This window comes from Ascaphus truei, chromosome 2 (genome assembly GCF_040206685.1).
Source record: "Ascaphus truei isolate aAscTru1 chromosome 2, aAscTru1.hap1, whole genome shotgun sequence".
NCBI classification, from domain to species: Eukaryota; Metazoa; Chordata; class Amphibia; order Anura; family Ascaphidae; genus Ascaphus; species Ascaphus truei.
Genome location: NC_134484.1, coordinates 429,994,541 through 430,018,407, shown reverse-complemented (window position 1 = coordinate 430,018,407; position 23,867 = coordinate 429,994,541). Strand labels below are relative to the sequence as shown.

At 46.0% G+C, this 23,867-nt stretch overlaps 1 protein-coding gene across 17 annotated transcripts in view; it reads right to left on the bottom strand.

Moving 5' to 3' along the window:
* CREM (cAMP responsive element modulator) overlaps positions 1-23,867 on the bottom strand; it is a 120,603-nt gene that overhangs the window by 15,864 nt on the left and 80,872 nt on the right. Inside the window, exon 1 of one of the 17 annotated variants that reach the window (XM_075587767.1) lies at positions 3,688-3,927. The exons of the other annotated variants lie outside the window; for them this stretch is intronic. Within the exon in view, the coding sequence (XP_075443882.1) occupies positions 3,688-3,694 (7 nt within the window). The 5' untranslated portion in view covers positions 3,695-3,927. Of the gene's footprint in view, positions 1-3,687; positions 3,928-23,867 lie in introns of those variants that run through there. 17 annotated transcript variants of the gene reach the window in all.

Here is a 23,867-nt window from a genome sequence, read left to right as displayed (position 1 = left end):
CCTCCTTTACATTCCTTATTATGCGTCTCATGATTGGCCTACCATCTCTGTTCTATTATTTTTCTCTCCAGTGGACATGAACACGCTACGTAAGCTGCACGTCACATCACTTTGCCTGCCCCTCCGTCAGTCTCTTTGCATTTAACAGTTTATGCACCTCTTCCCAGCCAAATGCTTCTAACTCTATGGGATTGGGTAAAGATAGTTTGTTCCTATTATTTAGAAAACTGGTGCAACACCAAAGTCTTTCAGAGCATAGGAAAATGCTGCACAGCCCATAAAAATATATAAAAGGGGAGTCCTTTTTCCTCCCACTCTATCACAGGTGGCCAACTCCAGTCCTAAAGGGCCACCAACAGGTCAGGTTTTCAGGATATCCCTGCTTCAGCACAGATGAGTCAATCAGTGGCTCAGACAGAGCCACTGATTGAGCATCTGTGCTGAAGCAGGGGTATTCTGAAAACCTGACCTGTTGGTGGCCCTGAGGACTACAGTTGGCCACTCCTGCACTATATACAGGCACACCCCGCATTAACGTACGCAATGGGACCGGAGCATGTATGTAAAGCGAAAATGTACTTAAAGTGAAGCACTACCTTTTCCCACTTATCGATGCATGTACTGTACTGCAATCGTCATATACGTGCATAACTGATGTAAATAACACATTTGTAACAGGCTCTATAGTCTCCCTGCTTGCGCACAGCTTTGGTACAGGTAGGGAGCCGGTATTGCTGTTCAGGACGTGCTGACAGGCGCATGCGTGAGCTGCCGTTTGCCTATTGGGCGATATGTACTTACTCGCGAGTGTACTTAAAGTGAGTGTACTTAAAGCGGGGTATGCCTGTAAACCATTATGGAGGCAGCTGAAAATAAGCACTTGCAAATGTATCTTTTCAATTAACTATTCTGAAAATAACTAACCAAATGACAAATACATTTACAGTAGGCATCACATTAGAAGATAAAGGAGATAATTCTATGTATCCAATTCCCCTGCAATTTACACAGCTACAGATGCAACCACATTGGACCAAATTGTACTAATGACAATAGTATGTTGTATAGGTTAAAACAGGGGAGTGCAAACTTTTGCAGCTGTGCCCCTCTGCCTTTCCTCCTCTGCTGCTCGCACCTCCCCCCTTACCTTGATGTGGCATCAGATGACGCCGCAGGGTCATGTGACGTGACATCACACGCGTCAAATGATGCTGTGGGTGCCGTGACGTCACATGACCCTCCGGCGTCATCTGATGCTGTATTGCCACGGACACGAGTGATGCCGGCAGAGTCAAGGTAAGTTTAGAGTTACAGAGGCCTCACGCGATCCCCCGGCATTTAATTTAAATGCCTCGGGGAGGGGCGCCTTGGCCTCTGCAACTGCGCGCCCTCCCAGACAAATCTAGCACCCCCCCCCCCCCCCCGGTGGGTGCACCCCCGATGTTGCGCACCGCTGGGTTAAAATATGTGACAGATACCATAAGAAAATGAATTGGTTATTTGGAATCAAACTATGTACACAAGATACTTGTGAGAGCACTCAAGAGCCTCTAAATTACAACTTAACATTTATTTGATTATACTAAAAACATGCAGGAAAAATTAACTAAAAGAAAAATATACATTTCTCTAATGGATGCGACCTCTTCTCAAGTATTCCTGAGCGACCACTATAAATCTAGACGCTTACTAATAAACTAGATTGCACGTGCTTCACAGTGTTGCATATGGTCCCAATAGACATAAGTGGTTAACTAACAAGTGATTGAACGGGAGCCAAGGGATGAAAATAGTAAAAGAGTGAAGTGCAACGCGGCTACGGTGAGAATATATAATATCCACGAGAGTGGATATAGAAAAGTGAACACACTAGTGCCAAACTGTGCCAGCGTCTTGCCGACCTAGGGTTGTTAATACCCTGTATTCGGTCTCACTATCGAGCTAAATGTGGAGTGTTTGGAGAGACTCCTTATGTTGTCTCCGACTTAGCTGGTCGCACTCCCACTGTTACACCTTGTGACGTCAGAATGACCCGACGCCAGTGGCGAATTGACAAATCTGCCGCCCATAGGCACTTACCTTGGTGCCGCCTCATTCGTGCATGGCGTTGCTTTGCCATGGCAACGTGATGTCCCACAGCGCCACGTAACCATGGTAACATGACTATGCTACGAAGGAGAAGGTAAGAACTTAACAGACGCCCCATACTCTCCTCTAGCAATCGCAAGATAGGAGAAAGGAAGAGGCACACAAATTGTAGTGGAATCAAATGATTTCAAATGTATTAATGCATCAGAGCTAACAATGGTAACGTTTCAGGACAAGCAGTCCCCTTCCTCAGACCAAACACCTCTGAGGAAGGGACTGCTTGTCCTGAAACGTTACCATTGTTAGCTCTGATGCATTAATATATTTGAAATCATTTGATTCCACTACAATTTGTGTGCCTCTTCCTTTCTCCTATCTTGCTATTACTTTGGATCTAGCTTTGGGACGCCAGGATCAACGGAAGGTGAGCACCAAATGTAAACACCTTGAAAAACTTTTTCTTTAAAGCAGTGGTGTGCCACCTATAATCTCCTTTGTACTCCGCTAGCAATCAGTGGGGAAGAGAACAGGGCCTCTGTATATGGGGGGAGGAAATTTGCTGCCCTAGGCTTGGGCCTATTAGCCTAATGGGAAATCCACCACTGCTCAACGCATGTTTCGTCCTATACGGACTTCTTCATTTAGAACTAATATTAGACGGGCAGTCCCCATGAGGACCGAAGTGAACCAAGAAAAGTGACATGTACAGCTGACTTACGTTTTTTCTTTTTAAAGCTTTTAAAATATTTTTTTAAACATTTAACCTTTCCATGCTTTGGAGAGTTTTTACTATCTTTATCTGATGACTTTTGGTGATCCGACAGTTTGACAGTCCTCCAACTTCTATTCTTCGTTTGCAAAGTAATATGAAGCCATCATTAATCACACAGAAACAAAATAAAGTAGCCTACATGCTTAAAAAAAAAAAACTTTCCAAGAAGACAAGCTTTACTAATAAGCTGGTTAAAATGTTCACTTTGACCTTGTCAAATGTTCACATTGAACTGTGCCTTAAAATCAATATTTGCAATCTGGAGATTCCCCTGGTTTTATTAACCATAGGAACTCTGAATAGGGCTGGTTAATTGTTAATATTGTTTGCTCCCCTCAATGTTAAGGCAGTGAGATTAATTCACATCCCTTGCATGTCTAATGGGAAACTATACAAGTGATAAAAGCAGTATCCTCATCCCTCTTACATTTTTAGATCACCATATTTACAAACAAATATTTGCAGGGTGAATTTTAAAAAAAACACACACACACACACACACACACACACACACACCTCTTTAGACATTGCTACTAAATATATAAAGTTTCGTTTTTTTACAACACTTGCAAGAAACCAATTTATTTTTATTAAGAATATGTCCCTAAGGTCTAAACAATTCCATAATTGTAACACAATAGTGTCATGATTATAACAACAGGGAGGCTCAAAACATCATTGCAATGAATGGTCTAATAAATAGACAGTAAAAAAAAACCCAAAGAATTTTAAGTAACAGGAAGAAAGGACAAAGTAATACATATAAATACAGATTAATCTAAATTAATAGAAATAAACTACCAAAATCCTTACTTGCTCTTACTCACCCCACATTTTCCCCCAACAGACTGCAAGATATCAGGCAATTCACATGAAAAGTGTCAGAAGACACTAATCCACCTTTTCAAGAAGAGTAAAATGTGCTGCTGCTTTTCTGAGAGAACAGAATGCTGTCCTGTTAACACACCAAGTCTGTCAGTAGCATGATGAATCAGAAAGAAGCTGACTAAATCACAGCATGAGTCTTTACTGACGTCAATGTGCATCTTGTTTAGAGTTTAACATTTCCATTTCCCTGCTGTAACACGATTCCAGGAAATGAGATGACGTCAGTCCTTTCAACTCAATTAGCTGAAGAATATACCATTTTCAAGAGAGGAGAGAAACACAAGTTGTCGTCATCATTTGCGGACGACACAACTCATATTTACTCTTGGCACGTACAATAGTTTTTCACTCCTTTCTTACTGCGAACAAACGGTATTTATGTTTCCCTATTTTATGGCAACCAATGTTTTATTATATTTGCTCAAGAGAAAGGTTAAAGGAGCAGAATTGCAGTAAAAAATAGTTCACAGAACAACCCCTCTGCACTACTGTAGCCATGGAATCAACAATTATTTAAAACAAACAAGCTAAGCACAAAACGGCAGTAAAAGACAAGCAAAAATTGTACTACAACATAAAAACACTACACTTCGTCGCTAAACCTACGCTACTATATCACTATACACTGACAGTATGATAAAAAAATCATTTTAAAGTAGTTGTCAACATATCTCAAAGTAAAAATCAGCCAAATGCAGGAAATAGATTCCTACCGTGTTCATCTCCTGTTACAGCTATGGTCACTTTATAACTGCAGTTCTGCTCTGCCCCACCGGACAGCAAGAAGCACTTTCACCACCCCCAGCTTGTGAGCATGTTCAGATAAAAGTACTGACATCATTATGACGTCATCGTCGTTGCACTCATTAATATGAATAATGACTGGGACAAATCACAGAACAAACATACTGGTATTTTACACAATGCAGATATTTTCACCCTTGGTATTTGCAGTTCGAAGGAGAATGCTGTGACATTTCTAAAAGCGAACAGCTTCTCTTTCATGATTAACACACACAGTTGTTTCTAGAACTCTTCACACAAAAAAAATGTAATCTTCACTACAACAACAATCTAAAGTAAATAAGCCAGCTATGCTTTATTTTTGTGTAAGAGGAAAAAGAATTGGAATCAGACAGTAAACAATTTTGATGTTGATTTACACATATATGTTTAGGTGCCATTAACAAAATCAATATAGGTTGTGGAACTTTGCCTGTAAAAAAAAAAAAAACACACACACACACACACACACACACACACACACACACACACACACACACACACACACACACACACACACACACACACACACACACACACACACACACACACACACACACACACACCTAATCCCCCATTTTCATAGATATATCTATATATATCGTGGGCTACCATGGCCTAAATTTTGCCATGTCAGTTACCGCCACGACCAGCAACGCCGCACCCTATCCTACTTTGCTAGCTGGAGCGCAAAGCAGGATTGAGCGAGCTGTTTCGGGTCGTGGCATTAACTGATAGGTCAGTCTGTCCTCCACCGCTTAAGTCTGCCGTGCTGGGGGGGGGGGGATACATTGGTGAGCGTGAAGGAACAAGGGGGACGGAGTGAGGCAGAGCACTCCGGGACTGCTCTCCCCAAATGTTTGTAACTTCTGACAGTCTGGCATGGAGGAGTGGAGGAGTCCTCATAGTGCAGCAGGGAGGGAGGCAGAAGTTTGTTAGTAAATGTGCGTCAGTGAGTGTGTGTGTTACTGTCGGCCAGAGATGCACAGCATAGAAAGCCACCACCCAAGACGCTTGCCTTCTCTGGAACGGCATCTCCTACGACACGGCGTCATGTGTAACGTCACATCGCCATGACAACAAGACACTGCAGCAGGAGATGCCACTCCTGAGAAGGTAAGGCTTGGTCCCCACTGGCTGCTGCAGCGTGGACAAAAGCCGCCTCTCAATGGGGCCGGGCCCGCTACAAGGGATGGCCACCACGCGGCGAGTTTTTTTTTCTTGCAGATCCGAAAATTGAGATTAACACTGGCGATGGAGCGCTAGGCAACGCCCCGGCGGTTCAGCCAATGAGGGTGAACCTGCCGGGTGACATGGCCGCGCCCCCGTCATGCCCCCCGTCTTTCCCCTTGCAGCTCACTGAATTCAGCTGCATGCACCGCCAGCCCGGCAGGCGTGCGTGCAGCGCAGACAGCGGGGCCGTAGCCTAAGAGGCACTTACAGTGGCCCCGCGCTCTCCCACGATAAACCGTTACATTGTTGTGGGGAAGAAAACAAGTCCTCTGTAACCATGGGGCTAGGTAGGGCACATTTTAGGCTCTCTATATATATATTCTATTATTGTTACAGGCAAAGTTCCACAACCGATGGCACCGATTTTCCCAGGGCAGCATTTTCCAGTATAAAATTATTATTTATTAAAAATGATAATTTTAAACTGAAAAATTACGCACTAGGAAAATGCCATCTGAGGATGTCGCCTCTCTTACTCACCCCTTACTCACCCCTGGCACCGGCCCTGGCGGGGCTTGTGCTAGTTGAGCTCGTACAGCCTCTTCAACCTGCTCTCAACACAACTCTGGCTCTTAAAAAAAATCAGACAAGCATCTAATAGCTTTATAATTCGTACACACACACACACACACACACACTCGCCACAGCATCACACGCAGAACAAAAGACAATCCAGTCGGCGAACACTGAACATTTCTCTGACTCTGGCCATGAGATAAACGATCTGAAGGTGGCCATACTAAAAGGTAATCTTAGAACACTGAAAGAGGGACGGTTGCATGAATACTAATTGATGCAACTGTTTGGGACACTTAGCGGTGGCCTAAACGGAGACCGCAGTTTCATGAGTCACTACTGACACAAGAGAACTCTTCCCATGAATGCTTAAGGCCATGTCTATACATACTGCGCTATATGATTGCGCACACAGCTGTCTCTTACACATACAAATAGAGTATGTAATTCCAACCCTATTTACCAATAGGGACCACATAGTATCTACACGCACTTTTAGTAATGCAACACCCTCTTACATTTCCACACCTACCCACACCGTTGGTATACACTCCCACTCCACACACACTTTTGTAAGGTGCTGTATAAATTTATGTAGCCCTTTTTCTGACGCTCCCGGATCCCCTCTCACTAGCTTACCCAATACCTGCAGCAACCGCACTGCACTCAACCTAGTGTCTCCTTGTCAGCGCACACAGCACTGACAGCTGTGTCACTGACAAGACTACACACCACACACACACACCTAAGGGCAGGGTCCCTACCTTAGGGGCCTTCCCTCAGAACCTACCCACTACCCTATTGGGGATTGGGGCCTACCTGGGACCTGGGGATTACCTTACCTGGTGTAGGAGCCACTTGCTCCCTACACCCTGCCTCTCCCTTCCTGCTCCCAGCTCCAACTGCCTCTGCTAAGCCCGCGAAATGTATCCCTTTCTCCCTGTCTGAGAATCCTTGGCCCTCATTGGCCACTCTGGGACACCTGGGGTCTTTGGCCCTAAGCCTCATGGGAACTGTAGTCCCGTGGAGGCTGCTTTTGCATTGGGGCCGCGTGCGTGCTTGCACTGCGCATACGCAACTCCCTAGCCCTATCTGCGCATGCACGATCACTGCGCATGCATCGGTAATGCTGGCCCCCGCTAGCCGGGTGCGCCGCCGAGACTCCGAGGACTTGGAGCGCTCCCTGCTCCGGCCCCCACCTTTTCTGCTTGCCGGCGGGTCCATCGCTGCCTCCGGCGGCACCCGCGACTGCTCGGCACGCTACAAAGGGGGTCTCTGGGGCTGGAAAGAGACCGGGGCTACATTTATATTTACATACACACACACTTCCATCACTAACATTCAGGGACTATTTCAGGGGGGGGGCATAAGTTTCAGTCACAGATAACATTCCAAGATGCCCTGTTTTTAAGTTAAACCTTGCTTTATTCATTGTAACACCGCCGGAAGAGATCAGTGTATCTTGAAAGCACGCACAAATAAAAGCATTTCGTTAGCCACAGAATGGTATTGTGTATTCATTTTGATTATTAAGCTCGGCTAACACGGTACAGATACCTATATACATATATATATATATATATATATATAGACACACACATACATAGAAAGAAACATTGCACAAAAGCGCACAAGGGATGGAGTTAGTATTATTTATTAAAACAAACACATAGATAGCTGAGAGGATCCAACCCCTCCTCAGCTCAAAAGGTAAAATGCCCAGATACTAAAACCATACATATGGTCTCTAAACATAGAATATCCTAAGACAATAAAACACATACAACAAAAGACAGTCAATGTAAAAATAAACAAAGAAAGTACTGACAGCCCAAGGGGATTTAAATAAAAACCGCCACGGAGGACTATAATACCGCTGACAGGGGGAGACGAACACTTACACTAAGGCAAAGGTGGGGGTCCACGGATGACCTCACAAGATCCGGATCGCGGCACCAGGGAAGATGAAACAGCCACCACTAGAGCCTCAGGCAGGCTCCGTCGCAGCCAACACGCGCAGGATGACCTCCTGACGAAGCACGTGGTGCGAAACGCGTAGAGGTCACGACAGGTCATCCTGCGCGTGTTTGCTGAGAGGCTGAGACGGAGCCTGCCTGAGGCTCTAGTGGTGGCTGTTTCATCTTCCCTGGTGCCGCGATCCGGATCTTGTGCGGTCATCCGTGGACCCCCACCTTTGCCTTAGTGTAAGTGTTCGTCTCCCCCTGTCAGCGGTATTATAGTCCTCCATGGCGGTTTTTATTTAAATCCCCTTGGGCTGTCAGTACTTTCTTTGTTTATTTTTACATTGACTGTCTTTTGTTGTATGTGTTTTATTGTCTTAGGATATTCTATGTTTAGAGACCATATGTATGGTTTTAGTATCTGGGCATTTTACCTTTTGAGCTGAGGAGGGGTTGGATCCTCTCAGCTATCTATGTGTTTGTTTTAATAAATAATACTAACTCCATCCCTTGTGCGCTTTTGTGCAATTTTTCTTTCTCTGTTTCTCAGGGTGTCCTCCCCCCCTTTTTAGGGGGGATCACCTCTGAAGTGGGAGCCTCTGGGGAGACGCTCCATGCACGTGCAGCACAGGGATCTTTCCAACCACAACTTCTGCAGCACGAGCGCTGAATATCCTTATTTCTACACACATACATACATATGATAACAACCCTTCGGTACATCATTGGTGGTTTCTTCTCGCTTGTTAGAAGTCAGCAACTCTCTTTAGAAGTGCACAGTCTTTTATTGTTGATCCATAGTCTTGTTATAGTGCAATGATTTTCCTCTTCCCAACCATAAGTCGTTGCTTTGTCTTCTTTAAGCTTTTGTTATCTTCAATAGCCTTCCCCATATCACAGTTAAATGTTCTTAAATCTTCAGTTACATGTTTGCGGATTGTCTGCTCTGCATATTCAATTCTTATTCATGCTTTTTGGGTTTGGTTAATTTCTTGTCGTCTCTTCATTAATTGTTTTGTCTCATCAGATATTTTCTTTTTCTCTTTTTTGTTTGCAATTCCTGCAGTTTGTTCTGCACTTTCAACTAAAATCTTCAAAAATTCTTCATAATAGTTTCATAAAGTGTTCCCATGCATTTCGAGCAAGCTTAAGCGATTCTTAATTTCTAGTTGAAATTCTCTGCTGTTGATTTTAAAGCTATTGATGTTGATTGTCTACTTTTGAATCAATTTTCTTTTAACTTCACATTCAGATGTAATTTGTAGCTAATCAATCAATCAATTAATTAATTAATAATCACTGCTTGTGATAAAACGGATAAGGACTGTGCAGTGTTTAATCACAGTTTTTTTGTTAGTTAGGACAGGGGTGCACAAACTTTTCCCCCTGCATGTTGTCCCCCCTTGCTCGCGCACTCCCATCTTACATGGGCTCCGGTGTCAAATGATGCCACGCTGTCATGGTAACGTGACATCACATGACCCCACTGCGTTATTTGACGGTGTGATGCCATGACGCCGTATCGCTGGAAGCTAAGGGAAATAACAGAGCCCACGCGTGCTCCCCCGGCATTTGATTGAAATGCCTTGGGGAAGACCCCGGGGCCTCTGTAACCGCTGCGCGCCCCCCCCCCCCCACCTAGAAAATCACACGCCCTCTACCCCCAGTTTGCACACCCATGTGTTAGGATACAGTCTTGATTATAGTCTAGATTCTTGATTCCATTGGGTCCATTCTCTGTTTGGATTCTTCTTGAAGAATGAAGCCCACATATGTTGGAGCATACACTAGGATTATTTGAAGCCTGTATCTCGTTATTAACTGAATGATGATTCTGGCTGCTCTTTCAGATGAACTTTCATGCTCCACTATGATGTTTCTCCATCTCTTGTTAACAATTAAGCTTACTCTGATTCTTACATTATCTGTACCTCTACTACCAGGGTGGGCAACCCTGTCACCATTCGCCACTTGTGGCGAATTGGCACTGAAACTGTGGCGAACAGGGCCACTCCAGGGCTCCGAATGCGCGCGCGCCCGCTCCAGGGCTCTGAATGCGCGCGCTCCCTCTCCTCCGATCCGGCTTCAGAAGTTGACGCGCTACCGCGCTCCCCTCCGAGTCGGCTCCAGCTGAAGTTGATGTGCTGCTGCGCTTCCCTCCTGACCCCCTCCCGCCACCACTGCCTCCATCGCCTCTGTACCGCGATCTGGTAGGAATGGGGAGGGGGACTGATGATGAGGGGGACTTCTGAAAGGGGCTGGGGGGAGGACAAGGATGCTGGGGGGAGGACAAGGGTCTGGGGGAGATCAAGGGTGCTGGGGGCAGGACAAGGGTGCAGGGGGAGATCAAGGGTGCTGGGGGCAGGACAAGGGTGCTGGGGGCAGGACAAGGGTGCTGGGGGCAGGACAAGGGTGCTGGGGGCAGGACAAGGGTGCTGGGGGCAGGACAAGGGTGCTGGGGGGAGGACAAGGGTGCTAGGGGGAGGACAAGGGTGCTGGGGGGAGGACAAGGGTGCTGGGGGGAGGACAAGGGTGCTGGGGGCAGGACAAGCGTGCTGGGGGCAGGACAAGGGTGCTGGGGACAGGACAAGGGTGCTGGGGGCAGGACAGGGGTGCTGGGAGAGGAAAGGGTGCTGGGGGAGATGAGGTGGGATTAAATGAGATGATGATGATTGGGGTGAGGAGATGATGATGATGATGGTAGTGGTGGTGGTGTGAGAGGAGGATGATGGGGGGTGAGAGGATGAGGGAGTTTGCGGTCTGAGTGCGTGCGCTTGCTGCGCCGTGCGCGCGCACGGCAGTTATAGTTGGCTGAGGTTAGTCAGCCTTTCTATAATGATGCCGCGCGTGCGCACGGCAGTGAGCGTGTAACCAGCCGACGGGGGAAGATGAGGAAAAGAAAGATTTTGCGCTGCTACCGCCGCTGAAATGTGTGTGTATGTACGCATGTACAATGTTAATAAATAATTTATTAAAGTATTAATTTATTTATTTCAAACGTATTTATAACACACACACACACACACACGCACACGCACACGCACACACACACACACACACACTATCTCACTCGCTCACAGCATACACACAAAAAGCATGTGTCACGTGCACGCGCGTTCGCGTTCGCACAGGCACGCGCTCACACACTATAGAACGGACCTGGGAATTTATAAACTTTTCACATGCGCAACATAATACCTCAATTTTTACATGGTGTGGCTATTTTCACTTCTAATTCGCCACACCTGTGGCTACATTTAAAAGTAGGTTGCCCACCCCTGCTCTACTAGAATGTGTTCACTTTTGAGTTCATTAGGCCTTCATATTTTCTTCTAACTTCACTAAGGCATACAGAAGAGTTAACCCTTACTCAGCCAAGATAGGGAAAAGGAAAGGTGCTCCATTGTGGTAGATAATAAGTATATTCTACAAAAAGAGAAAGCAACCCCAGTTGTGGGCACTCAGTCCCATAAGTAATAAATTGATGGTATAGGGTAAAAGTTCACTTTTAATAGGTACATTTTAAAATAATGTAGTAGCTACTTTATCTCTTTTGGTTTGTCTGATACCTGCCATTTTTAATACATAATTTGACATGATCTGCCACACATCCGTTGTTTTTTTTTTTTTACACCAAGGAGTAAAAAAGTACCAGTACAGTACCAGCACTGGTGTCACAATATGTGCTCCTGAACACCCGTTGCCACCTTCCTTTAATTTTGAGGCAGTGAGATATGGATTTGTGGGAAGGATAAGGAAGACTGGGAAGGCTCCGGAGGAAAATGGAATTATAACTGAAATCTTGAAAGAAGCTGGGGAAGAAGTAGAAACAAATCCTTGCAAAACTCTTTTCATGCTGCTTGAAGAACAAGAACATTGCAGAACAATGAAGTAATGCCATAGTTATCCTCATTTACAAGAAAGGAGAAAAAGAAGACCTCAAGAGCTACAGACCAAATCAAGATACTCACTGATCTGCTACAACAGACCCTAGACTTTACCTACCCTAGCAAACAAGCAGGATTTTGCAGGGGATAAAAAAACAGACAATGGATCGCATCCAAGTTGTACAAGAAGTGATTTTCCGAAGTAATTAATATGATCTACCACTCAGCTTAAGATTCGTAGTTTATGGAAAAGCATCTGAATCTGTCTACACCTCAGTGGTCCTACATGCTTTTAGATGCTTCAAGAATACAAAGTGTTTAAGAAACGTACTTTGATATTATAAAGCACATTTACGACAATGCCATTATATTACATAAAGATACAAGCAAGATAAGGATCAGCAAAGGTGTACGATAGGGGGAAATCATGTCACCAAAACTTTCCATACCAACAGATACAATAGATATCTTCAAAAAAAGGTTGGATATATATTTAGAAAGGAAAGGTATACAGGTATATACCAAATAAGTATGTAAAAAGTGATAGTGCGCAGCTAATGACGTGATAATGTGATATAATACATACAAGTGAATATAGAATATAATAAACAATAGTGATGACCTTGTAGGTGTAAAATCACAAATGATGCGTCTGCAGCCTTTCTTGGGGAGTGGCTCAACACCCCTGGGACTAAAGAAACAGAGAAAAGACAAGGCGCACAGCGCACATAGTGAAGTACAGTTTAAAAAAGATGTTTTACTAGAAGATAATAAGTTCTGCGTACATCAAGAGAAATAAAAACAAGCATTTGTTAAGTGGGGTTACCACACAGGGAACAGCTGGACTCGTCAGGTTTCAGGTTTAATCCTTACGATTCTGAAGGACAACACCGCCTCCCTTATCCGCCTGTCTGATAATAAGATCTTGATTATCTTTTATCCCCTCCTGTCCCGTGCGTCAGTCATCCCTTTTGCTCTGTGTCCTCTTTGGTTGCTGCACGGTGCATCGCGCTATACTCTGTGGCCTTAACAGACTTTGCCTTGGGCTCTGCACTGAAAGAACTACCAGTGACGTCACCAGCGGGCGTCCCGTGAGGCGCAACAGCGTGCTGCTGGCGTGTAACAGTGGAAAACAACAACAGAGCAGACTGCACGCTTCCTTGGGACTTCGTCCCTGCCTGGTTCGTTCTGTGCCTCCCTTAGTTGCTGCACGGCACATTGCGCTGTACTCTGTGGACACTACAGACTCTGCCTTGGGCTCGGCACTGAAAGAAATACCAGTGACGTCATCAGCGGGCGTCCCATGAGGCACAACAGCGTGCTACCGGCGTGTAGCAGTGGAAGGCAACAGCAGAGCAGACTGTACGCTTCCTTGGGACTGTATGTATATACACACTGTGGATTTAACGTCTTGGCTTCCAGAAACGGAGTGAGTGCCCTCTAAGGATCCAGAGGACCCCCCCCCCCCCTCCACCTATCTGGTCAGATGATCGTTGGTCTCCGGTTCCTCCTGACAGTGGATGAAACCTGACGAGTCCAGCTGTTCCCTGTGTGGTAACCCCACTTAACAAATGCTTGTTTTTATTTCTCTTGATGTAAGCAGAACTTATTATCTTCTAGTAAAGCATAATTTTTAAACTGTACTTCACTATGTGCGTTGTGCGCCTTGTCTTTTCTCTGTTTCTTATATACCAAATAAGTAAACATGGGAAGGATGTTTATCCAGGGAGTATTCTGATTGCCAATATTTGAAGTCAGGAAGGAACTTATTTTTCCCCTTATGAGATATCATTACTGTAGATGATATTTCACAGGACTTTTTTGCTTGCCTTCGTCTGGATCAATATACTGTAAATACAAATATAGGATAAGTATCTGTCGTCTACATTAAGCATAGGTTGAACTTGATGGATGTATGTCTTTTTTCAACCTCATCTACTATGTAACTATGTGAGATTTGAAGAACTGTTCAAGACATTCAACTGGGAAAAAAAAGAAATCAAAATCAAAAGTGAATATTTAAGTCACCTATGATTTGCAGATGACATTGTTATTTTTGCAAGTACTCCAGAAGACATCCAGCAACAAATTGGAGAACTCACTGAAGTAAAAATTAATTTTGAATGAAATCAATAGGAGAATGAAGATGGGATAGATCGCATTTGGAAGAAACAAGACCATATTTCAAGAGAAGCCTCCACTGTGCCTTACAAGGAAAGTTGAGGATCAGTGTATCCTGCCTGTGTTCACATATGGATGTGAAACTTAGACCCTAAATGCGAAGATGATTTAAATGCTTCAGACAAAGCATAAAAGTATGGAGAGATGTATGCTGGGTATTACTCGAAGAGATAGGAAACAGATTGAATGGGTTAGATGCCAAACAAGTCTGTGACATCATCACAAGGGTGATAAATTAAAATGGCAGTGGGCCGGACATGTCACATGGAGAAATGATTATTTGTTGACAAATATGATACTCGACTGGATTTCAAAAGAGATTAAAAGACCAAGATGACAACCAAAAGTAAGATGTGATGATGAAATCAGAAATTTATTGGAGCAACATGGAAGAGAGGCTTGCAAACTTATTTTTTTTTAGGATTGGTGACAGTGTGATGACCTTATCAAATGTACAGTAACAAAATGGTACCTCCCAACCCCGTTATAGCATGATCCGCTTTAACGCGGTGTGAGCGTGGACCCCGAAGTGTACCCCGAATATTAATTTATTTTTTTTAACAAACTTCACACACACACACACACACACACACACACACACACACACACACACACTCACACTCCCTACCTCTGGTGGTGCTTGCCTCCTCCCTCTATGACTGGGGATCGTGGTGGGGCTGCTGAGGTAAGTGCTGGGGCTAGGGCTGCTGGGGGATCGTGGTGGGAGAAGTGCTGGGGGATCATGGTGGGAGAGGTGCTGGGGGATCGTGGTGGGAGAGGTGCTGGGGAATCGTGGTGGGAGAGGTGCTGGGGAATCGTGGTGGGGCTGCTGGGGGAAGTGCTCGCTAGGGGAAGTGCTGGGGCTTCTGGGGGAACGTGCTGGGGCTGCCGGCGCCTCACTCCTGCCTCCTCCCTCGTTCCGATCGGGCGCCCAGCGACCATTTAAAAAAAAATTTGCGTGATCCCGGTTATAACGCGGTCTGATCGGGTGGCCCCTGAGGACCGCATTATAACGGGGTTCAGCAGAATTTAGCAAAGAAGATAATCACGTTATAAAAAGTGCTTGAAACAGATCAAGAATTATGGTCACAAAGGCATACATACAATGTTTCCTGATAAAGGATGGTCGCTAGGAGGAGTAAAAAAAAGTAATTAGTAAAACAAGGTATCGTTCAGGAGTGGGAGCAACTAGATCAACGTATTACCGATTATGCAATCAGACAGTGGCTTGTGTTTCAGCAGAAGGAAGACATTTTGAACACACACTTTGAGCCATACTTTATAGTAATCTTAATATTTCACATTAGATTACAACAGTTTAACAGATTTACGAGCAACAAAGGAAAAACACCTATTTCTCATTTAATGAACATGAACATATCGCAGTTTATCTGGTACTTGTTGACATACTACAGTGTCATCAATTTAGTTAACATCAGCTGATTGTCTACATTGTGCTTCTTATATAGTTTTCATCTACATAACCGAATGACAATTGTGCACATTTTCATGGGGATTGAGCGAGAATATATAAGATACAGTATAACTGTTCACGGCGTGTGTGTGTGTGTGTATAATGTGTGCATGCGTGTATATATTATGACAGTCTGCATGATTGGAACTTTTACTTACACACACACACACACACACACACACACACACACACACACACACACACACACACACACACACACACTATATAGTGTGTGTATGTGTGTAAAAGCACCCACTGTAGACTCATGCAACAAGGAAGTGGATACATTGAAAATTATTATGTTGGTGTTGATTTTATTATACGACAGTCTGCGCTATTGGAACTTTTACACATTATATATAATGAAGGCTACATTTATTGAGAAGGGCTTCAAGGAATCATTAATAGAGGAATCTTGTCAAAAGGCAGCATGTCTGGATAGACAACAATTAATGAGTATTTCTACAGAGAAACATCAGGCCAGAGCCTTTAAGAAAACGAGGTCATTACCTCATGATAAGATGGCCTTTTCTACTAGATACAGTCAGTCTCACAGGTCTGTGAGATCTATATTAAATAAACATTCTGGCATACTCACACATGACCCTGTTTTGAAGGATTACTTGGAGCTACAGCCCACCATTATATATAGGAGGGCTGAGTGCCAGAAAACTATGCTAGCTCCCACTAAATTGCTTTCTTGGACCCTAGCCTTTAGGTAACTTTCGGTGTTATAGAGGAAGATGTATTACATGTTCTTTTATAGAGACAAGTAAAAACTTGACATCCTTCTCTATGGGTGAAGTCTTTTCAGTAAAGGGCTTCATCAACTCCCAAACTACCTTTGTAGTCTACCTTATCACGTGTAGGTGCGGTTTACAGTATGTAGGTCGCACCACTAGACCACTTTCCACACGCTTTTTGGAGCATAGGAGGAATATATTAGATGGTATTACTAACCATTATTTATCCAAACATTTTTTCCATTGCCACAATAAAAACACGGTTGGTCTTAAGGTCATGGGTCTTGAACATATATCTCCCTCTATTCTAGCAGGAGATAGGATACAAGTGCTAACAGCTTGGCTCCAGGAAGTCTTAATGAAAGCTTGGATACCAGTACTATTGTATAGTGTCCAATCTTTTTTGCGACCTGGTGTTGACTTTTTATTGCCAATTCATTCATCGATGTATGCTTCTTTTTTGGTTTATATATATATACAGTGCTCGACAAATACGGTCGCCAGGTCGCCAGGGCCAACAAGATTTGGCCTCCTGGCGACTCAGCCTCATGGCCGCGCAGCGCACGCGGTTCTATGCTTGTTTAAAAAAAAAAAAAAAAAAAAAACAGTTTTTTTCAAAATCCTTCTTCCTGATTGGTTTGACGGGACTTGGCGCGATGCAAGGTTTTTTTTTTTTTTGCCAGCTACAGGCTCTATATAAGCCCACGCACACGAATCATCCTTCCTTTTGTATTCTGCTTGAAGGTTAGTACACCGTTGCCACAGTACACCATTGCCTCACTGACCCCCCCTCCCATCCTGGCATCGATCACAATCAGGAGCCCACGCACCCAAGCAGCATCACTGACCCCCCCCCCCTCCCGACCCCCCAGCCCGGCATCGATCACAATCAGGAGCCCACGCACCCAAGCAGCATCACTGACCCCCCCCCTCCCGACCCCCAAGCCCGGCATCAATCACAATCAGGAGCCCACGCACCCAAGCAGCATCACTAACCCCCCCCCCCTCCCAGCCCGGCATCGATCCCAATCAGGAGCCCACGCACCATCACTGACCCCCCCCCACTCCCTCCTTGTGTCCAACGGATGCTGTGTCTGTGTGTGTGTGCTATGCTGGGTCTGTGTGACATGCTGGGTGTGTGTGTGTGTGTGACATGCTGGGTGTGTGTGTGTGTGTGCTGAGCGCCTGGGCTGGCTGGTTTGCTCTATATGAGCAGGAGCAGTGACGTCCTCAATCCTTTCCAGGGCTTTTTATAGAGGAAGTAAGTGCTCCCCCTGCCTCATGCATTAACATCTCCACCGCCCGCCCGCCCGACCCCCCCCCCCCCCTTGTGTCCGAAGGATGCTGTGTCTGTCTGTCTTTATGTGTGTGCTATGCTGGGTCTGTGTGTGTGGTATGCTGGGTCTCTGTGTGTGCTATGCTGGGTCTGTGTGTGTGACATGCTGGATGTGTGTGTGTGTGTGTGTGTGTGAGTGACATGCTTGATTTGTGTGTGTCTGTGTGTGTGACATGCTGGATGTGTGTGTGTGTGTGAGAGAGAGACATGCTGTGTGTGTGTGTGTGTGTGTGACCTATGCTGGGTCTGTGTTTGAAGCGCCTGGGCTGGCTGGTTTGCTCTATATGAGCAGGAGCAGTGACGTCCTCAATCCTTTCCAGGGCTGTTTATAGAGGAAGTAAGTGCTCCCCCTGCCTCATGCATTACCATCTCCACAGCCCGCCCGACCCCCCTCCCTCCTTGTGTCCAAAGGATGCTGTGTCTATCTGTCTTTATGTGTGTGCTATGCTGGGTCTGTGTGTGTGCTATGCTGGGTCTGTGTGTGTGACATGCTGGATGTGTGTGTGTGTGTGTGTGACATGCTGGATGTGTGTGTGTGTGTGTGTGTGTGTGTGTGTGTGTGTGTGTGTGTGTGTGTGTGTGTGTGTGTGTGTGTGTGTGTGACATACTGGATGTGTGTGTGTGTGTGTGTGTGTGTGTGTGTGTGTGTGTGTGTGTGTGTGTGTGAAATGCTGGATGTGTGTGACATGCTGGATGTGTGTGTGTGTGTGTGTGACATGCTGGATGTGTGTGTGACATGCTGGGTGTGTGTGTGACATGCTGGGTGTGTGTGTGACATGCTGGGTGTGTGTGTGACATGCTGGGTGTGTGTGTGACATGCTGGGTGTGTGTGTGTGTGTGACATGCTGGGTGTGTGGGTGTGTGTGTGCATGCATACGAGTGTGTGTATGAGTGTGTATGTATGAGAGAGTGTGTGTGTGTGTGCGTGTGCGTGTGTAGGTGTAGGATACCTGAAGTGTCACCCCACCACATCACCCCACCCAATCACCCCGTCCCCCCACCCAATCACCCCATCACCCCACCTAATTACCCCACCCAATTACCCTGTCACCCCACCCACCCAATCACACCCCGTCTCACCCTCTGTCTTTCGCCCTCTCTCTGTCTCTCGCCCTCTCTGTCTCTGTCTCTCGCCCTCTCTGTCTCTGTGTGTCTCTGTCTCTCTCTCTGTCTGTCTCTGACCCTCTCTCTCTGTCTGTCTCTGACCCTCTCTCTCTGTCTGTCTCTGACCCTCTCTCTCTGTCTGTCTCTGACCCTCTCTCTGTCTGTCTCTGACCCTCTCTCTCTGTCTGTCTCTGACCCTCTCTATCTGTCTGTCTGTGACCCTCTCTATCTGTCTCTGACCCTCTCTATCTGTCTCTGACCCTCTATCTGTCTCTGACCCTCTATCTGTCTCTGACCCTCTATCTGTCTCTGACCCTCTCTCTCTCTCTCTCTCTGTCTGTCTCTGACCCTCTCTCTCTCTCTCTTTGACTCTCTCTCTCTGACCCTCTCTCTCTCTGACCCTCTCTCTCTCTGACCCTCTCTCTCTCTCTCTTTGACTCTCTCTCTCTCTTTGACTCTCTCTCTCTCTCTTTGACTCTCTCTCTCTCTTTGACTCTCTCTCTCTCTTTGACTCTCTCTCTGACTCTCTCTGACTATTGGACTCTCTTTGACTCTCTCTCTCTTTGACTCTCTCTCTCTCTCTGACTCTCTCTCTCTCTCTGACTCTCTCTCTCTCTTTGACTCTCTCTCTCTGACTCTCTCTCTCTCTCTGACCCTCTCTCTCTGACCCCCCCTCTCTCTCTTTGACTCTCTCTCTTTGACTCTCTGTCTCTCTCTCTCTCTTTGACTCTCTCTCTCTCTTTGACTCTCTCTCTCTCTTTGACTCTCTCTCTCTCTTTGACTCTCTCTGACTCTCTCACTCTCTGACTCTCTCTCTCTGACTCTCTCTCTGACTCTCTCTCTCTGACTCTCTCTCTCTGACTCTCTCTCTCTGACTCTCTCTCTCTGACTCTCTCTCTCCGACTCTCTCTCTCTCTCTCTCTGACTCTCTCTCTCTCTCTGACTCTCTCTCTCTCTCTGACTCTCTCTCTCTCTGACTCTCTCTCTCTCTCTGACTCTCTCTCTCTCTGACTCTCTCTCTCTCTCTGACTCTCTCTCTCTGACTCTCTCTCTCTCTGACTCTCTCTCTCTGACTCTCTCTCTCTCTCTCTCTCTGACGCTCACCCTCTCTTACCCTCTCTCACCCTCTCTCTGTGTCTCACTCTGTGTCTCTCACCCACACTCTATGTCTGTCTCACACTCTGGATCTGGATATCTTATTTACCCTATATATCTTAACTGCCCTAACTACACAGAAATAACTTATACTGCTTTCTTCCAGATCTGACTCAAGCTTCACACGGAAGACATCGGAACCCCCCCTAACCCAGAAGACAGGTAGGGAACACATCCCCTCCAATGTATAACATTGCGGGAATGAGGGTACATGGACATTGAGGGACTGCGAATCAGGTAAGATCCCAGGCGGGATTGCTGCTTTAGATATTGTGAAGCGGCGACGTCCAGACACTGGTTAAGGGGTTCGGGAAACTAGTCATTCACATCTGGCTTTTATTTGTACATCCGACACACACACACACACACACACACGTAACAAGGACTAATTGTAGTATAATGTAATACAATAAATACATTTATGTCAAAAACGAATGTTGTTCTTACTAGGAATTTATTAAATATTTTATTTATATATTTTATTTTAAAGCGGGGTTGGGGGCGGGACTAGGGGCGGAGTTGGGGGCGGGACTAGGTGGCGAGTAGATTTTTTGGTTCGGCGAGTAGATTTTTGGGTGATTTGTCAAGCACTGTATATATATATGTATATATATAATATATAATAATCTATATATATTGATATATATAGATTAGATTTTGAATTTAATTCATATGTATATATTTTTTATTAATATAATATATTTTCATAATAATTGTATTAATAATTTTCCATTATTAATCAAAATAATACTATTGACTCTTTTTGGTTATCCTCCCCTTACTATTAAGATTTTTTTTTAAATATTATTAAGGTTTTTTACATTGTTTGTATTTATTTTGGTCTAAAACATACTGTTTTTGTTACATTCTCATGACCTTATTTATTATGTGCTGATAATATGTGCCATGCATATGGTTTTGATTTGCTACTCAATTGCATACTGCTGTTACTGCTTTATATTGTTCATCTTATTGGCTATACCTTCCAACCTATCAGGATCACTCTACCACTATATATGTCTCATAGCTGCTGCTCTTTTGACTATACCCCTGACGAAGTCGGAAGCAACTCTGACGAAATGCTTGGGGTTAATGTTGCAATGCTAAGAATGCCATCAGCTGATGTAGAGATTGTTAATAGCAGACACCAAAGGAAGGGAGCTCTGGAGATAAGAAACAGAAGCCTGGCGTAATACAGTACATCTTGCCAGCTGAGTTCTAAGTGAGTCATCCAGTTACTGCTCTGGCAGATTACCTAGAGATCAACGGTTTTCCTTACGAGGGGGGTGTGAGGTCACCGCGTAGTTAAAGTGCGCTGGTAGATCAGTGTTGAGATGCGTGGCTTTCCCCTTCCCCCATTTCCATAGGGACTGTCGTTCATCTGGGAATGAAAACGCTGCTATTTGCATTGCATTCCGGATTGGCACACTTGAGGTCTCCGTGATGGGGAAGCCCTGCTGACGGATCATTTGCTGCTATCCTGGGTGCGACTTTGGTGAGATCAAACTGAACTTTTCTATATGTATTTTATCTAACTGGATTGACTGTAACATTTCCGTTATCTCTGGACTATATTGGTGTTAAGTAGGACACCTCCTTCATCTGCTCCATCTCCTCTCATGCTGTTAGTTCCACACTATTGAGTGTCTGTTATATATATATATATATATATATATATATATATATATATATATATATATATATATATATATATATGCCCGGGGCGGGTGGATTTAACCCCCAGGCGAGTAAACATTGGCCCAAGCAGCACACGTGGTTTTTTTTTTTAAATTTCCCCCGTTCGCGCTGAAATTTCCCTGCTCGCGCTTAAAAAAAAAAAAAAAAAACTCCCTACCTGACTGCTGTTTGGCGCGCGCTCCCAGGATTTGTGGGCGCGCGGCCAGGCTCTATATGAGCCCGCCCCCAACGAGCGGCCATTCTTTCTGCCCGGACATCAAGAGTAAGTACTCGCCATGCTGCGGCCCCTCTGCTCCTTCCCTGCGATCCCCCTGGTCCCTACATGGCTCCCTACTCCCCACCGCGGCAGCTCTCCTGTCCCCTCCTCCTGTCCCCGTCCCCTGCTCCTGTCCCCTTCTTCTGCTCCTGTCCCCTTCCCCTCCTCCATTCCCCTGCTCCTGTCCCCTTCCCCTCCTCCTGTCCCCTGCTCCTGTCCCCTTCCCCTTCTCCTGTCCCCTGCCCCCTTCCCCTCCTCCTGTCCCCTTCTTCTGCTCCTGTCCCCTTCCCCTCCTCCATTCTCCTGCTCCTGTCCCCTTCCCCTCCTCCTGTCCCCTTCCCCTCCGCCTGTCCCCTGCTCCTGTCCCCTTCCCCTCCTCCTGTCCCCTGCTCCTGTCCCCTTCCCCCTCGATCCACCGATCGCTGCCCCGGGCGGGAGGTCCCCACTGCTGGCAGCCCGGTTGGCGTGCGGGGGGGGGGGGGGGACTCGGCCCTCACCACGTGACTCCCACCTACCCTGCCGCCTCCCCGCCAGCTAGCTTCATGCCGCCGCGGGCTGGGGGGAAGAAGCAGTCTGCAAAGCTGCTTGGCCGCGCACTGTGAAGACATGCCGGCGAGGGGAGCAGGGTAGTGGCGGCCACTGCGGGGCTGACTGTCCCCTGGGGGATACCTCGCCACGTGCCTCCCACCCACCCTGCCTCCCCAAAGCTTCCAATATGCCCGCGTGAGGTATGGGGGGGGGGTGTCGGCCTGCCCCCCCCCCACGAGCGGGGGGTGGGTGGGGGAGGAGCGTGGTGGTGGTGGTGCTGGTCGTGGCCTTTCCTCCCCCCCCCCGTGTGTGTGTGTGTGTGAGCAAGTGTATGGGAGCAAGTGTATGTGTATGGGAGCAAGTGTATGTGTGTATGTGTATGGGAGCAAGTGTATGTGTATGGGAGCATGTGTATGGGAGCAAGTGTATGTGTATGGGAGCAAGTGTATGGGAGCAAGTGTATGTGTATGGGAGCATGTGTATGGGAGCAAGTGTATGTGTATGGGAGCATGTGTATGTGTGTATGTGTATGGGAGCAAGTGTATGTGTGTATGTGTATGGGAGCAAGTGTATGTGTGTATGTGTATGGGAGCAAGTGTATGTGTGTATGTGTATGGGAGCAAGTGTATGTGTGTATGTGTATGGGAGCAAGTGTATGTGTATGGGAGCATGTGTATGTGTGTATGTGTATGGGAGCAAGTGTATGTGTGTATGTGTATGGGAGCAAGTGTATGTGTGTATGTGTATAGGAGCAAGTGTATGTGTATGGGAGCATGTGTATGTGTGTATGTGTATGGGAGCAAGTGTATGTGTGTATGTGTATGGGAGCAAGTGTATGTGTGTATGTGTATGGGAGCAAGTGTATGTGTGTATGGGAGCAAGTGTATGTGTGTATGGGAGCAAGTGTATGGGAGCAAGTGTATGGGAGCAAGTGTGTATGTGTATGGGAGCAAGTGTATGTGTGTATGTGTATGGGAGCAAGTGTATGTGTGTATGTGTATGTGAGCATGTGTATGGGAGCAAGTGTATGTGTGTATGGGAGCATGTGTATGTGTGTGACACCAGAGGTACCCCCCCAATCAGTCACCACCCCCCCAATCAGTCACCACCCCCCCAATCAGTCACCACCCCCCCAGTCAGTCAGTCACCCCCCGTCAGTCACCCCCCTCAGTCAGTCACCCCCCCCCCCAGTCAGTCAGTCACCCTCTCTCTGTGTATCACCCACCCTCTGTGTGTGTCACCCACCGTTTCTCCCCTCTGTGTC